Here is a 14,620-nt window from a genome sequence, read left to right on the forward strand (position 1 = left end):
ATATGTGTGCACACAGGCAGCTGGGTGTGTTTAAATGGGCTTAGCCTCTCCAGAGCCGTTCCCAGCACACGGGTTTTGCAGTGAAACCAGCCTGCTCAGTTGGTGTTCCCTCACCATCCATATCCCATACACATCTAGTAAAAGATACCAACCCGAAAAAAGGGAAGGGATATTTTTGGTGGGATGTATAGATAGGGATAAAAGCTGGATTTCAAACAGCCAAGGAACAGAAAACCCATTGTTAGAAGCTGTGTGGTGTTACATGGACGGTTCTTAATCAGACTGCCACTGAGCAGCATTCCCCCAGCCCACACCGAAGCACAGCAGTCCTGGGATACCATGTGCCAGCAAGTGTTAGAGAATCTGTCCCTTGACAAGGGTACAAAGGGCTTCTGAGCTAGTGACAGAGACACATCACCCCCTCCAGTGTGACTGGCAGCCCACTCGACCTGCTCCAGGGAGCTGAAAGCACTACAGCAACCGCTCCTATGGCCAGTGGCTTGGTGATGCTCTCCTGTCCCAGGTCACTGAGCCCATACCTCTTTGTCAGCAATAGAAATCATCAGCATGGGAACAAACAGGCACTGGAGTTCCTGCAGGGCCCTGTCGGTGCTGGCAGGAGGGGATTTAGAGGGATGCTCAGAGTGTTACCTGGACGGAGGGTTTGCCACTGATGTGTGGGGTAAAACACTTCCAGGTCTTCAGGATCAGCATCATCTTCTGCTACCGCCTCTTTCCCACTGTCATCTTTTATGTCGCTCTCTTCTATTTTTGTAAGGGCAAACTCCTTTTGGATAGAAGAGATTCAGCTCATTAGCAATTGCATCTGGGTAATTTAGTGCCGGCTGAGAATACAACATTTTTTCCCTTGCCAGCAGATTTCTTAGGGTTTTTTTTCACATCCAAAATTCTTTCCACATGGTTAAATTTAGATTTGAAGTATATTAAAGGTTAAACATGCATAACCAGCATGACAGTTGTGCTGAACAAAGCAACACAGCTTAGTGTCGATTCCAGCACAGGCGGCAGGTTTCAAACAAGGTTTCACAGAACCTCACCTATATTCCAGCCAGAGCCAGGAGCCCTGGCTATTCTTAGGGTTGTGTAACCTTGTAAGACCCCATTTTCCCTTGCCTAAAAATATGTCAAACTTTTAACTTTTCCAGCTGAAATTTTCCACGTGAGTGGAACGCCTCGAGCATTGTTGGGTTTTTATTTCTTAAATGCACTTATTTCAGGCTTGGAGGAGATTTCAGCTAAAATAGTTCAGCTATTTCCAATTTAGGACATGGGGAAAACACACCGCGTTGCCCACACGGTAACATGAGCGTCCTTCTCTCCACCCATTCCCTGTGTCCTCCAAGTCTTGAAACAATGAGGCAAAGATTCAGTCACCACCTATACTGCAAGAGCAGCACAAGAAACCTGGAGAGGGGCTTTGAACAAGGGCCTTTAGGCACAGGCCAAGGGGAATGGCTTTAACCTGCCAGAACAGGGGAGACTGAGCTGAGCTCTTAGGCAGAAGCTGTTCCCTGTGAGGGTGCTGAGGCGCTGGCACAGGGTGCCCAGAGAAGCTGTGGCTGCCCCATCCCTGCCAGTGCTCAAGGCCAGGTTGGACACAGGGGCTTGGAGCAGCTGCTCCAGTGGAAGGTGTCCCTGTCTGTGGCAGGGGTTGGAGCTGGATGAGCTTTAGGGTCCCTTCCAACCCAAACCAGGTTGGGATTCTATGAATGGCAGAGGTGTGGCAGATCAGCTACCATGAGTTGTACAACATTAGGCAAAGGCAAAACATGAGCATGAAAAGCAGGGAATAGAAATCCTTGCTGAGAGGGAAACCTCACTACTCATTGGAATGTCTCCCCAGGGAGCTGGTGGGATTCATGTAAAACCACAACGGATACAATTACTGAGAGTGCACAGTAACAGTAAGTAATGACCTCGTGCTATCTCACACCAGCTATTAACTGCTTGGGGAGGTCTTTGCTATTCTGGTTTTCACAGATAAGCTGGTCCAGGCTAATTGTCCAGACAGCTCCATTCCTGTTGCAGGGAATATTATCAGCTTCCAGTATCGCCATGAACGCCATCACTGAATAATTTCACATCACCAGCCTATAGGGAAAGATTATTCCTAATTGTTGGCAATTAGCATAAGAGTTACAGCTCACCTGGAGAAGTGTTTTGGTATTAATCTTTAGAATGATTGCACTGGGAAAATAAGAAGTCAGGGAAGAGGTTAACTGGGAACTTTAGGCTGTGTTCTTCCCAAGAAGTGAAGGCAGAAAAAATGCATGCACATTTTCTGGCAGAATCTAGTGCTTTGCATATAAATATCCATTATCCAGCCTAGGAGAGCGTTTCTGGGGAAGAGAAATGTCAGCCTGAGCAAAACGCATGCGAATAGCAGTGACAGTGGGAACGCATGAAGACGGTTGACAAACCTATGGAATGTTTTTATTTTAGCTGTCAAAAGGGATTGAAATTTAGGAAACGCATGGGAAAACAGAACTGAACTCCTGCCTTCACTTAGTGCATCAGAGGCTTGGAATTGTTAAAATCCTGACAAATGCTGGAAGCTCAGTAACAATCATACCCATAAAAAGGCAGGTTCTGCAGATGAAAATCAATGTTAACGTTTTCTGAGCCAACACTCAACAGGACTAAAAATAAATGAGTCAGAGCAGTTATTATTTAGCTTATTTACACTGCTATATTATTATCCAAGAGGGACTTCACTATACAACCTATTGTAAATTTACCAATAGGCCTCTGAGTGTGGTATCTGTTGAAACCTGTAATGGAGATAGCTGATGTTTACCAGCTCTGCTTAAGAGCAGTGTCATGGTTTAAATGTTCAGTAAGGATAAAAGGGTGTGACTTGGTGCACTTAAGTGTTCCTGTCACTGCTTGCCCATAGTTGCTCTGCAACACCCCATTTTCTTTTGTATTTCTGGAATAAACAGGCAACAACACCCAAGAGATTCTTCACTTATAGACAAATTAGGTAGAAGCCTTTTTGGCTTGTTTTTGCAATTAAAATAGGAGGAAAAAAGATGTTTTCTGAAGAACAACAGATATCTCTTTAAAGGCAAAAAGCCTCCTTGCTTAACAGTCTGAAATCAATGGCAACAAGCTGAAAACCTCAGCAGGGAGTGTTTGAGACAACCTGCAGCCTGTTTGCAATAAAGGAGAGTTGGGACCACCATGGAGCACCATGGTTGGAGGAGCTATCAACCACTGAATCACAATGGTTTGGGCCGGAAGGGACATTAAAGTTCATCCAATTCCAACCAGTGCCAGCGCCTCACTACTCTCATAGGGAAGAAACTGCATTAATCCCATCTGCACTTGGTGTCAGGCTGCCTGCCAATCCAGGCTCTATCTCCAGCCTCCTCCCATCCCTTCCTGAAATAAAGATACATTACCTCACAACTACACAACCCCAGGTGGGCCCAAGGCACTGGCTGGTGCTGAGGCGCTGGCACAGGGTGCCCAGAGAAGCTGTGGCTGCCCCATCCCTGGCAGTGTTCAAGGCCAGGTTGGACACAGGGGCTTGGAGCAGCTGCTCCAGTGGAAGGTGTCCCTGCCTGTGGCAGGGGTTGGAACTGGATGAGATTTAAGCTCCTTTCCAACCCAAACCAGTCTGGGATTTGTGATTCTAGTATTTATACTGTAACCTGTCCTTTGTATTTGTTCATAGCACAGCCCCCAGATCACTGCATCACACAACCAACAGCCCAGCAAGTTCCAGCTCTAAGGCAGGAGCGAGTGTCCAGGGACACAGGGTTGTGATCCCCTAAGCCAGTGTCACTGGGGAACCCCTGTTTTAACCCACAGCATTAATTAAACTAGAAATCAAGAACTCGGTACTGCCCAAGCTCCTTCAAAAAAGCTTTCCAGATCTCCTACCTAGAGGGACTGGCACCTGGGGCTCAGCAGCAGACTCCAAACCAGGGCAGTTCTGCACTCCTGTACAATGCAAAGGGGTAGACAGCATCTGCTCACCTCAACTGCAGCTTCAAAATAACACAAGTAGCAAAATCCACGCACGTGGGACACAAGGCCCTGTGAGGATGCTCTCCTAAGCCTGACTCACTTGCAGTGACTCAGAGGCACAGCTAGGAACCTAATTGAGACCACCTCCATCCCTCTTCTTGCCACTACACTGCATTGTTAGCTTTGCCTCCTGCCACAGGGAAACGTGTGATAACTCCAAAGAGGAAAAGGGACATCCAGCAAACAAGGCAGCTACCTAAGGTGCACTGCTCCTGTTGCAAACCCTCTGGATTGGGCATATCCTCAGTTGCCTGGGGTGAGGCAAGCAGAAAGAAGCCCTTCTGAAATGTTGGTACTGAAGACGTGCTGTGAAGGAGAGGGGTTCACCAACTGCTCAGTGCCACAGAGGGATCAGGCAAGGCTGTCACCCCACCAGAGACTCTGGTGGCTGGACAGCCCTTAGCAAGCAGGGCTCTCAGCAAGAGCAGCCAACACTTACAGGCACTCTGTCACTTAGGCTTGACCAGGAGAGCACTGCAGAGACCACCAAGAGCAGCAGGTTGACTCTGGCAGCAGTGGAGAGACCAGCCCCACGGGACATTGCCACCAGCCTGAAAGGTAAAGGAAGAAACAAAATCAACCATGTTTGTAATCCACATATTCACAGGTGACATTATACATCACATCATACAGCACAGGTTCAGGGGTGCGACACTGCAGGAAACAGAACACCTTGAGGTGTTAGCACATGGGACTCCCTGGGGCAGCCGACAGAAGGAACTGACGATTTTACTGCTAATGTTGTTTATGACAGGTAATGACAAAGTACCTTACACTGACCCCACAGGGGGTTATCTGTCTCTGGAAAACATGAAGAGACCTGCAAGTGTGGTTTAAAATCACTGTGTTAGTGCCCTGGACAACAACTACAGGGGAAAATAAAAATCAGTGCAATCCCACAAAGGCTTCTTCTGCCCGTGCCTCATTTTGAGACCAGAAATAGCTGCGTTAATTCAAATTAAATACAGCTACCAGCCCTCAGACGTCAGGGGTTTATCTAAACTTGAGTGAGGCCAGAGGAGGCCACAGAGATGATGCGAGGGCTGGAGCAGCTCTGCTCTGGAGCCAGGCTGAGAGAGCTGGGCTGGGGCAGCCTGGACAAGAGAAGGCTCCTGAAGGGGAGACCCCAGAGCAGCTCCAGTGCCTAAAGGGGCTGCAGGAAACCTGGAGAGGGGCTTGGGACAAGGGCCTGTAGGGACAGGCCAAGGGGAATGGCTTGAACCTGCCAGAACAGGGGAGACTGAGATGAGCTCTTAGGCAGAAGCTCTTCCCTGTGAGGGTGCTGAGGCGCTGGCACAGGGTGCCCAGAGAAGCTGTGGCTGCCCCATCCCTGGCAGTGCTCAAGGCCAGGTTGGACACAGGGGCTTGGAGCAGCTGCTCCAGTGGAAGGTGTCCCTGCCCGTGGCAGGGGTTGGAACTGGATGAGCTTTAAGGTCCCTTCCAACACAAACCAGTCTGTAAGCCTGTGATAAACCCACATGTAGGTTTCTCTTTAGGAAAATAACATTTCAAGCAGCAGTCAACAAGGTCTACTTGGTCATTCCTACCTTCCTCTACTGCTCAAAGCACTGGTTTGCCCAACCTGTGAGCTCGGGAGTCAGCTCCGGCTGTGCTTGCATGGACCACAAAGCAATCCCACAGCACACAGCCCCCTCAACCGACCACACAGCACCTACTGAACAAGAGGTGAGGAAACCAAGCATCATCCTGCTCTTGTCTTGCTCCAGGCATGGAGCTCGTATTCCCACAGCTCTGTGTGTAACCACGCTCACACGTGCCCCCGCTGCCTCGCAACACGGAGCTTTCAATCCACCTCCAGCTCGCTGCTCCTCACGCTGGGCTAGGCAGTGGAGCAGCCTGCCAGCACACAGCCTCGACAAGTATTTCCTTTGATTGGCTCTAAATTTACAAGCTGCTAAATTAAACTAAATGAGGTCTTTTGAAAGAAGATGGGACTGATTAGTTCCGTTCAAACACTCCTTCATTACTCATCCCTCCATCAAGTCTGCTCCTACTGCTAACCAGGTTTTAAAGAATTTCCTCCCATGCAGTCCTAAATATCCTTCTTTCTGTCTTTGTTGTCCATCACGATCATGTCACAGATTTTTTCCTTTCTTGAAGCAATCATCTTCTGTTCCACAGAAAGCTTGCTCACGGGTGCACCAAACACCAGCTCCAGCCACCAAAGGACCTCTGCCCACAAAGGACTTCAAGGACACACAGAGGCTGGAGTCTGCTCCCTCCACCCTTTTATTGCTATTTATCTCCCCACTCTGTCACTTCTTTGTCTTTCTGCTTGGTTTTGCTTTAGCCAAAAGCAAAGCAGAACAGGGAGCACAAATAGCAACACATCTGATGCACTTCTGCGTCTTCCAAAACCTCCCAACTCGGGGTCTTCCTGAACAGCAGCCTCTGCCTTGAGTTCAAACCAGATCTAGGAGTTTTTTGTTATTCCTAACAATTGCTTTTGAAGTATCTGACACCCACAGAATCCCTCAGCAATGAGATCCCCTGCTTAATTCACACTTCATGAAAGTGCCACCCTGCATTTCTGACCTGGTAGTTGGGATTGGAAGAGACCTCAAAGCTCATCCAGTTCCAACCTCTGCCATGGGCAGGGACACCTTCCACTGGAGCAGCTGCTCCAAGCCCCTGTGTCCAACCTGGCCTTGAGCACTGCCAGGGATGGGGCAGCCACAGCTTCTCTGGGCACCCTGTGCCAGCGCCTCAGCACCCTCACAGGGAACAGCTTCTGCCTAAGAGCTCATCTCAGTCTCCCCTGTTCTGGCAGGTTCAAGCCATTCCCCTTGGCCTGTTCCTATGGGCCTTTGTCCAAAGCCCCTCTCCAGGTTTCCTGCAGCCCCTTTAGGCACTGGAGCTGCTCTGAGGTCTCCCCTTCAGGAGCCTTCTCTTGTCCAGGCTGCCCCAGCCCAGCTCTCTCAGCCTGGCTCCAGAGCAGAGCTGCTCCAGCCCTCGCTGTATCTCCATGGCCTCCTCTGGACTATTTCCAGAGGACAGGCAAAGAAACCCTGTGATCGAAGCCTTCACCTCTCCTGGGGCACTCACTGTCAAGCACAACCAGGCTACAACCAACACCCAAGCTCCTGAGCTGGAAATTCCAGTACAGTATTCAGGGGCTCAAACTCCATCAGCTCCCACAGGACCTACGTGCCCTTCTGGCCAATGGCACAGTCAGGATCCCAGTCTCAGACTGACCATGACACACAGCTCCCCCTCAGGTCACCTCAGAGCAAACTACTTGAACACAGCAGAGGGGTTTTTGGGTTTAGTTTCTTTTCAGTTCTAAAACTAGTAGCAAAAGTAGGATGATGAAAAATAGATGTATCCCTAAAACTTTACCTGCAAGCCTGGAAATAAAAAGAGAAAAGAAGAAAAAGGAATTCAGCAAAGCAGTGGCTGAAAGAAAACGCACAATCCCGTAAAAATAGAGCTCACGTGTACTGAGAAGGCTGGTAGCAAATGACAGTTCAGCTTTTTTAAAGCCTACAACCTCATGCCTGCCTGGAAGATGACATCTGCACAACAATTAGCAGCTTGCTTAGGTCCCAGGTAGGCAGGAGAAGCCAACATGTGAAACACGGGGGTTTGAAGCTCCTGGGGAGAAGCCTGCGCGGGCTGACATCTCGCTACAAGGCAGATGCACACACAGGGCACAAAAGGATTTGCAGCCCAACTGTTAGTGAGTGCAAGGCATTTTTAGAAGAGACCCTTCAGTCTGTAAAGCAGAAATGGGGGTAACCATGACCCCACCTGCATGGGGAGCATTTGCTCTGATTTAAAGACAAGTTTTGGGGATCCAGCAGCACCCACATAGAGCTGCAGCACCAGAACTGCTATGGGAGAACCACAAATTCCCGTCGTGCAGAGTGGGATTTTTTCCTCAATAATCACAGAATCCCAGACTGGTTTGGAAGGGACCTTAAAGCTCATCCAGCTCCAACCCCTGCCACGGGCAGGGACACCTTCCACTGGAGCAGCTGCTCCAAGCCCCTGTGTCCAACCTGGCCTTGAACACTGCCAGGGATGGGGCAGCCACAGCTTCTCTGGGCACCCTGTGCCAGCGCCTCAGCACCCTCACAGGGAAGAGCTTCTGCCTGAGAGCTCATCTCAGTCTCCCCTGTTCTGGCAGGTTCAAGCCATTCCCCTTGGCCTGTCCCTACAGGCCCTTGTCCCAAGCCCCTCTCCGGGTTTCCTGCAGCCCCTTTAGGCACTGGAGCTGCTCTAAGGTCTCCTCAAAGCCTTCCCTTCTCCAGGCTGAACTGATTTTACTAGGTGCACATCAGTACGTGCTGCACAGCCCTGTGAAGGCAGCTGCCGTAGCCATGGGTGACAGTTCAGAACAAGTCAATACGAGGAAGATGTTTCATTAATGCCTCTTGGTACTGGGAACACACCACTCCTTCCATGCCCTCACTCAAAGCCCACACTGCGTGTACTGTGCCACGCCAATAGATCCATCTGAAGCCTCATCTGGATTCTGATCTGCTGTCCCAGGAGAGCACACAGTCATCCCAGAGAGCCCCTGTGCTCTGGCTTTATGGCCAACTGGAAGCAGTAACAATAAGCTAATCCTTGTTCTCATCTAAGGATCAAGGGAGCAGTACAGGAATCGTCTGCAAATGAGTTGAGCCTGAGTATCTCTGCAGCCACCCTTCAGCAGGATGGCCAGTGGTAATGAAAGCACCACAGCACCTTGCTGCTGTTTGTACAAGCACAAATCATTCACAGAGCTCCCTCACTGAGCTTAGGGCATCACTGGAGAACAATCAAAGGCTGAAAGACATGGAGAAACATAAGCCAAGCAGCCTTCAGCTGAACCTATGGCACAGAGACCTCCAAACACTCACAGCCTCTCAAGCTGAAGCCAAAGTTTGATGGGCAATAACAGTTAAGGAAACTATTCTAAAGATAGATGTGGAAATTGGGACATCTGATTGAAGAGGGGCACTCAGGACAGATCCTGCAATCAGTGGCAAGACAACATCCCTGTTCAAGCACGATGTTATCTCAATGACACTGGTACCTATGGCCAAGAGCAGCGCGATGTGCTGAGTGATGTGCAGCCCAGCAGAGAAAGGGAAGGGAATTTAGCTGACCTGCAGTTTTCTTTCTCTGAGCAACAGGGTGCCCAGGTCTGGAATGAGCACCCATTGTTGACTTGCTGAAGTGCACACAGAGCAGTGTCAGTCAGACACCTGGGGAACATCCTGTGCTCAGCAGTCCCCTCTTCTCCTCATCCCATGACTGCAGCTACACTGGCAGGACAAAGAGGGGGTTTGAATCTGAACTTCACACTATGTAACAGAAGAATCAGCTGTGGACAGAGGATTACCAGGAGCACATAGGACACTGTCCTTCTGCAGGTCTGCACAACTCTGCTTTCAAACAGAGGAGCAGAATCAATCTGCAAATACAATCATGTCCCTTCTTCCCAGAGGCAGAGACACAAAGGCTCCTGGTGATACAAACAGAGCTAAGAAAACCCTGGAAATACCCATAGTTCGGTGGACACAAGCCCAGATGACCATGTGCCTGCCTAGCAGGTCTCAATCCAGAAGACCTGCTTTATCTCTCCCTGCCCTGGTAGTATGTAGTCATTGCAGTGACAGTGCAATGTGGCTTCTGGTATGAAACACAGGATTTCCTGGATTTCCTTTGGGAACTGGAAACATAGTAAGACAACTTCTCACATTCTCTGGGCAACCGTGTCAATGTCTCACCTCATAGTCCTGTCCTTCCCTGTATGTTTACCTGGGGATGGTTGCCTGACCAGAGAAGCTGTGGCTGCCCCATCCCTGGCAGTGCTCAAGGCCAGGCTGGACACAGGGGCTTGGAGCAGCTGCTCCAGTGGAAGGTGTCCTGGCCCATGGCAGGGGTTGGAGCTGGATGAGCTTTAGGGTCCCTTCCAACCCAAACCAGTCTGGGATTCTGTGATGTTATGCAGAGCAGGAGAAGAGCCCTGAGCAGCAAAACTAAACATAACAAAGAGCTTCTTCCTTCAGGGACTGTGCAATGCCCCCAGTGGAGGCCCAGTTCGTTTGTCCTCAGTTCTCCCAGGACAAACCAGCAGGAACACACTTCCCTGGGTACAGTCCCACCGCTCTGGACTGGCGCAGGCTCTGTGCAGCTTCCTTTGAGGTCTGATGGTGTATGTGCTCCTGCTGCGCTCGGGATGCTCTCAGCAGCACAGGGTCCTGCTGTGGGGAAAGCACACTGTGCCTCCAGTGGGCATCCCCAGCTTCAGAGAGGAACCCACTGCACCGAGAGACCCCAATCCCTGCCCATGGGTGCCAGACAGGCACAGAACCCCACACTCACAGGTGAATGACAGGCCAGGGAACACCACTTGTTTGCAAACACCTCACACAATGACACGGAGAGGATGCAGCTGCAGTACAGAGCAGGCTGGTGATACCACTTCGGAAATGGCTTTTAAGAAACATTTATTCTTCTTGCTTGCTCCTCATCATTACTCCTACTAGGACTCTGCTCTGGTGTGTTAAAAACACTCCTACACAAGGGAAGAGTTGTGGGAACACCTTCCCGTACTTGGCTGCCTACAAAGAACCCACACAGCAGGGATTGTAGAATCACAGACTAGTTTGGGTTGGAAGGGACCTTAAAGCTCATCCAATCAAAGCACCTCTGACCTTGTTGCCTACACAAACAGCCTCGCATAACTTAACACAAACCATCATTTAGTCTATTAATTTACTTAATGAATCCCTTCCAGAACAGCATCCACAGAAAACACTGCTCTCCAGAGGGCAAGAGCTCAGCTCTATGCTTGCATGGTTCCAAGTCGGAACCAGGCTGCCTTCATCCTTTCCCCCACTCATTAGCAGTGATAGCAGAAGGGACCAGTCTCTACCGGGACATAGCAAGATCCCTGATTCCAGGGGCTGCAGCCAGCATGTCCATGCTGGAGAGCCCTGGATCCACATGGGGATCTTCTGCTCAGCTCAGGATGGAGCACACAAAATCACAGCATGGCTCGGAGATCACAGTACTCTATTTACTATAAAACCACATCAAGCTGTATTTCTGGCAGCTGCTCCACAGCCACCTGCACACACAGGACACCCTCACTGCAGAGCCCAGGGGCTAGCAAGCACCTCTGGATCCATACTGGAGGATGGGGGCTGATCTGCACCGATTTAGGACTTGCCTAGTCCTAAAGGATGAAATAAGGGATGTACAGGGATCTTCAGGGCAAGCATCTTCTGAAGGCTGCCATGCTGCCTGACCTCAGCCATGTAAACTGGCTTTCCCCTTCCTCATGCTTCCCATCACCCCAAGCCCCAGCTGGAAACACCTCTCTCCTGGCACTACCTGTCCCCTGCTCCTTGCTGCAGTTTCCCATGCACAGCACATAAACCAAGGGATAGTTTTCCCGAGACATGTATCCAGCTTTTCCATTAGCCCCTATTTACAAGGTGATGCTTTGGCTGTGACTAACCTGGGAGTCTGCCAGCACCCAGCATGGGCTTTTGTTATCCCCTCTGCTTTCCCAAGTGTGGAGAACCTAGCAGGAAACAAAACACACACTGCACCAGCCAGGTCACAGAGCACCCTCACATCCCACTGCTGCTGGGCTCAGAGAGAGCCAGAGATTTAATTGGCACATTCCCAGCCTCTCTGGAAACAGCTTTTTGTATTGTCCAAGCTCCTGCTATTCACTCATGGCTCTCACATCGAGTAACAGCCTCCTTCCCTGTCAGGTGCCAGCTTCCATATAAAGGGACTCAATTAAGAGGTTAAAAAACCCAAAGCAAAATGCAGGCTCAGTCTTGCAACATTGATGTGTCAGTCCCACTACTCCCACAGCAGCACCCACACCACAGTAAGAGCATCCATCCCCTAGGTCTGTATCTCAGCCCAGAGATTTCCCACTTGGATTGCCATCCCTCTCAAGCTGCAGCCCCATCCATCTGCCAGGAACAGTGAATTGGGAAGTTGATGAAAATGCATTTCCTCACCTCTCCACAGTGCACTGGGCAGTGGTGACAGCTCTGTCTCGAGGTGACAACCCACAGGTTCAGGTCACAGCACGGAGCCCCATGGTATGTGGGCAGTATACATGTGGCTCCAGCTCTGCAGCCAGGGTTAACATGGCATGGCATGGGATTAGCGGCACAGGACACTCAGTGGGATGCACCACTCAGGACCTCCCCTCCAAGTAAGTTGGGATCACCCCATGCTTCCAGTTATGCAGCAAGTTCTCAGCTGAAGAGGCAGAGGGGCAGTTGGACCTGCCACGTGGGACAAACCCATTCAGGAGCTGCCACAACAGCCACTGGCACCACAACCTGGAATAATGCCCCAGCAAAGCAATCTTAAACCCTCCTCTAGAGGGGAATAAGGAGCTGTGTAGGGATGAACATAACCCACTGCCAAGCAGGCTCCCTCAGGAGCACTCCTGGTTTGCTCCAAATCTCAAGTGTGAATCCAGACAAGTCGTCCCCCACACTGGGGCTCAGTTGCTCAACTCCCAACATAGACACCACAGTTATAACCAAGAGAATTGCAGGCCTCCTTCCACCAAGGTCTGCAGTTATATCTTCACATGCTGGAATGAAAGGCATTATCCACACTTGCTTGTTTCACTGCACTAGTACTTTTAAAGTACTCAGAGGATGTAACAGTCTTCTAGTGCCTAAAGGGGCTGCAGGAAACCTGGAGAGGGGCTTGGGACAAGGGCCTGTAGGGACAGGCCAAGGGGAATGGCTTGAACCTGCCAGAACAGGGGAGACTGAGATGAGCTCTTAGGCAGAAGCTCTTCCCTGTGAGGGTGCTGAGGCGCTGGCACAGGGTGCCCAGAGAAGCTGTGGCTGCCCCATCACTGGCAGTGTTCAAGGCAGGGTTGGTCCCAACACAAACCAGTCCAGGATTCTATTATACTTTTCTTATGGAATTAAATAAGCCCTGGGACAGTAATAAGCATGAAGAGAGATCTGAGAGACTGCCAGTGTGATCACCTAGAAGCGATTCTCCTAATTCCCATTCCCCTACCCAGGCATTTCCCACCAAGATTAAAAAGCAAGTCTTGCTTCTTGAGCACAAGAGCCTCCCCAGTCTGAAACCAAAGGGAACAGGCAGCCAGCAGCAGGCAGCATTCATGCAGCAGTTTTTTTCCTCAGGACATTTAAAATAGCAAAAAGCTCCAAGGGCTGCAAATGTAGAAGCAAACGCCCAGGGAAGCTGAAAGAGAACACCATTCCTTCCCTTTCCCTGTTCATCATCATCTGCCACCTCTACTCTGGGGAGTGGTTTTTTGCCTTTCTGAGCTATTTTAGATGTTACTTGTAGCAATATATAGAAGAAACAGTGTGAAATGTGACAGTGCAGCATCCCTGTAACTAATCAGCCCCTCTGGCATGGCAGAATGGCTCTGGCCAGCCACAGGCACTGCTCACTGCATGCCTGCTTCCCTGGGGCCAGAGTCCCGGAGCAGAGGAGAAGGTTTCAGACCCCTCTGGAGGCCTGACTGCTGTTATTAGATGGCTCAAATCATCCCACAGGGTCTGCAGCCTTCCTGCTCTCATCCTGCCTTTTGCCTCATTGGCCTCTGCTAAGCAGAGCTTTGATCCCCCAAACAGCTCCTGGTTCAGAAGGCTTCCTTCCTTTTGCTGCCTAGACATGAAGGACACTGAGCTGGAGTTCCTCAGCATCTTGGCTTCAGACAGGCAGACTTTGATGTCCCACAGAGCTCCTGGCTCAGAGATTTGTCTGGTCTCTTCAAACAGCAGCAAAGCCATGGCTTGTGATGTGTGCAAAGGAGTGTTTTCCTTGGGGAAGAGAAGTTGTGCTGCTGCTTATTCCCACCTTGTCATGGCAGAACAAGCTGTATTGGTGCTTCAAAGAGCTCCTCAACCTTAAATCCCTATAACATGGTACCAAATCAGGGAACCTGCCTCAGTACATCTCACGAATCCCAGAGGTTACGAAAGAGCATTCCTGCAAATACCTCGGCCACCACACTCCAGAGCTGCCAGGTCCACATCCCTGGCTCCTCTCCAGGGATGGCTCCAGCAACCACATCACTGCAGACATTTGAACTATGAGTCCAGGCCATAAAGAGAGACCCACAGAAGCAGTAAACTTTCCACTCTGAAGAGCAGTGGGGCTCACTCAGGAGCAGACCCTTAGCTCTGTCCCACTACCCCTCAGCCACAGCAAAAGCAAACTCCAGCAGCCCAAAACCCAGACTGGGGAAGGAGGACAACAGAGATGCAACCGGAACTGAGTGGTCTTCCTCCACAAATTACTCTTCCAAGAACAACCATGTTTGTAATCTTAGCACCTTTCTGTTCAGAAAGAAAAGGCCACAGTTTGTCATCCACAGCTTGGGCCAACAGCAGGAGACAGCCACTTGAATATCTTTTTGTTAGATAATAGCCTATAAAGAAACATTCTTCCCTGTGAGGGTGCTGAGGCGCTGGCACAGGGTGCCCAGAGAAGCTGTGGCTGCCCCATCCCTGGCAGTGCTCAAGGCCAGGTTGGACACAGGGGCTTGGAGCAGCTGCTCCAGTGGAAGGTGTCC

General features: G+C 50.3%; 1 protein-coding gene across 1 annotated transcript in view; it reads right to left on the minus strand.

Annotated features, from left to right (window-relative positions):
- SIL1 (SIL1 nucleotide exchange factor) overlaps positions 1–14,620 on the minus strand; it is a 97,702-nt gene that overhangs the window by 68,665 nt on the left and 14,417 nt on the right. Inside the window, exons 3-4 of the mRNA XM_034067267.1 lie at positions 4,496–4,607; positions 652–787 (exon numbers count right to left, since the gene is read on the minus strand). Coding sequence (XP_033923158.1) covers positions 652–787; positions 4,496–4,597 — 238 coding nt within the window. The 5' untranslated portion in view covers positions 4,598–4,607. The remainder of the gene's footprint in view (positions 1–651; positions 788–4,495; positions 4,608–14,620) is intronic.

The sequence above is a fragment of the Melopsittacus undulatus genome, chromosome 10 (genome assembly GCF_012275295.1).
Source record: "Melopsittacus undulatus isolate bMelUnd1 chromosome 10, bMelUnd1.mat.Z, whole genome shotgun sequence".
In the NCBI taxonomy this organism is placed as follows: domain Eukaryota; kingdom Metazoa; phylum Chordata; class Aves; order Psittaciformes; family Psittaculidae; genus Melopsittacus; species Melopsittacus undulatus.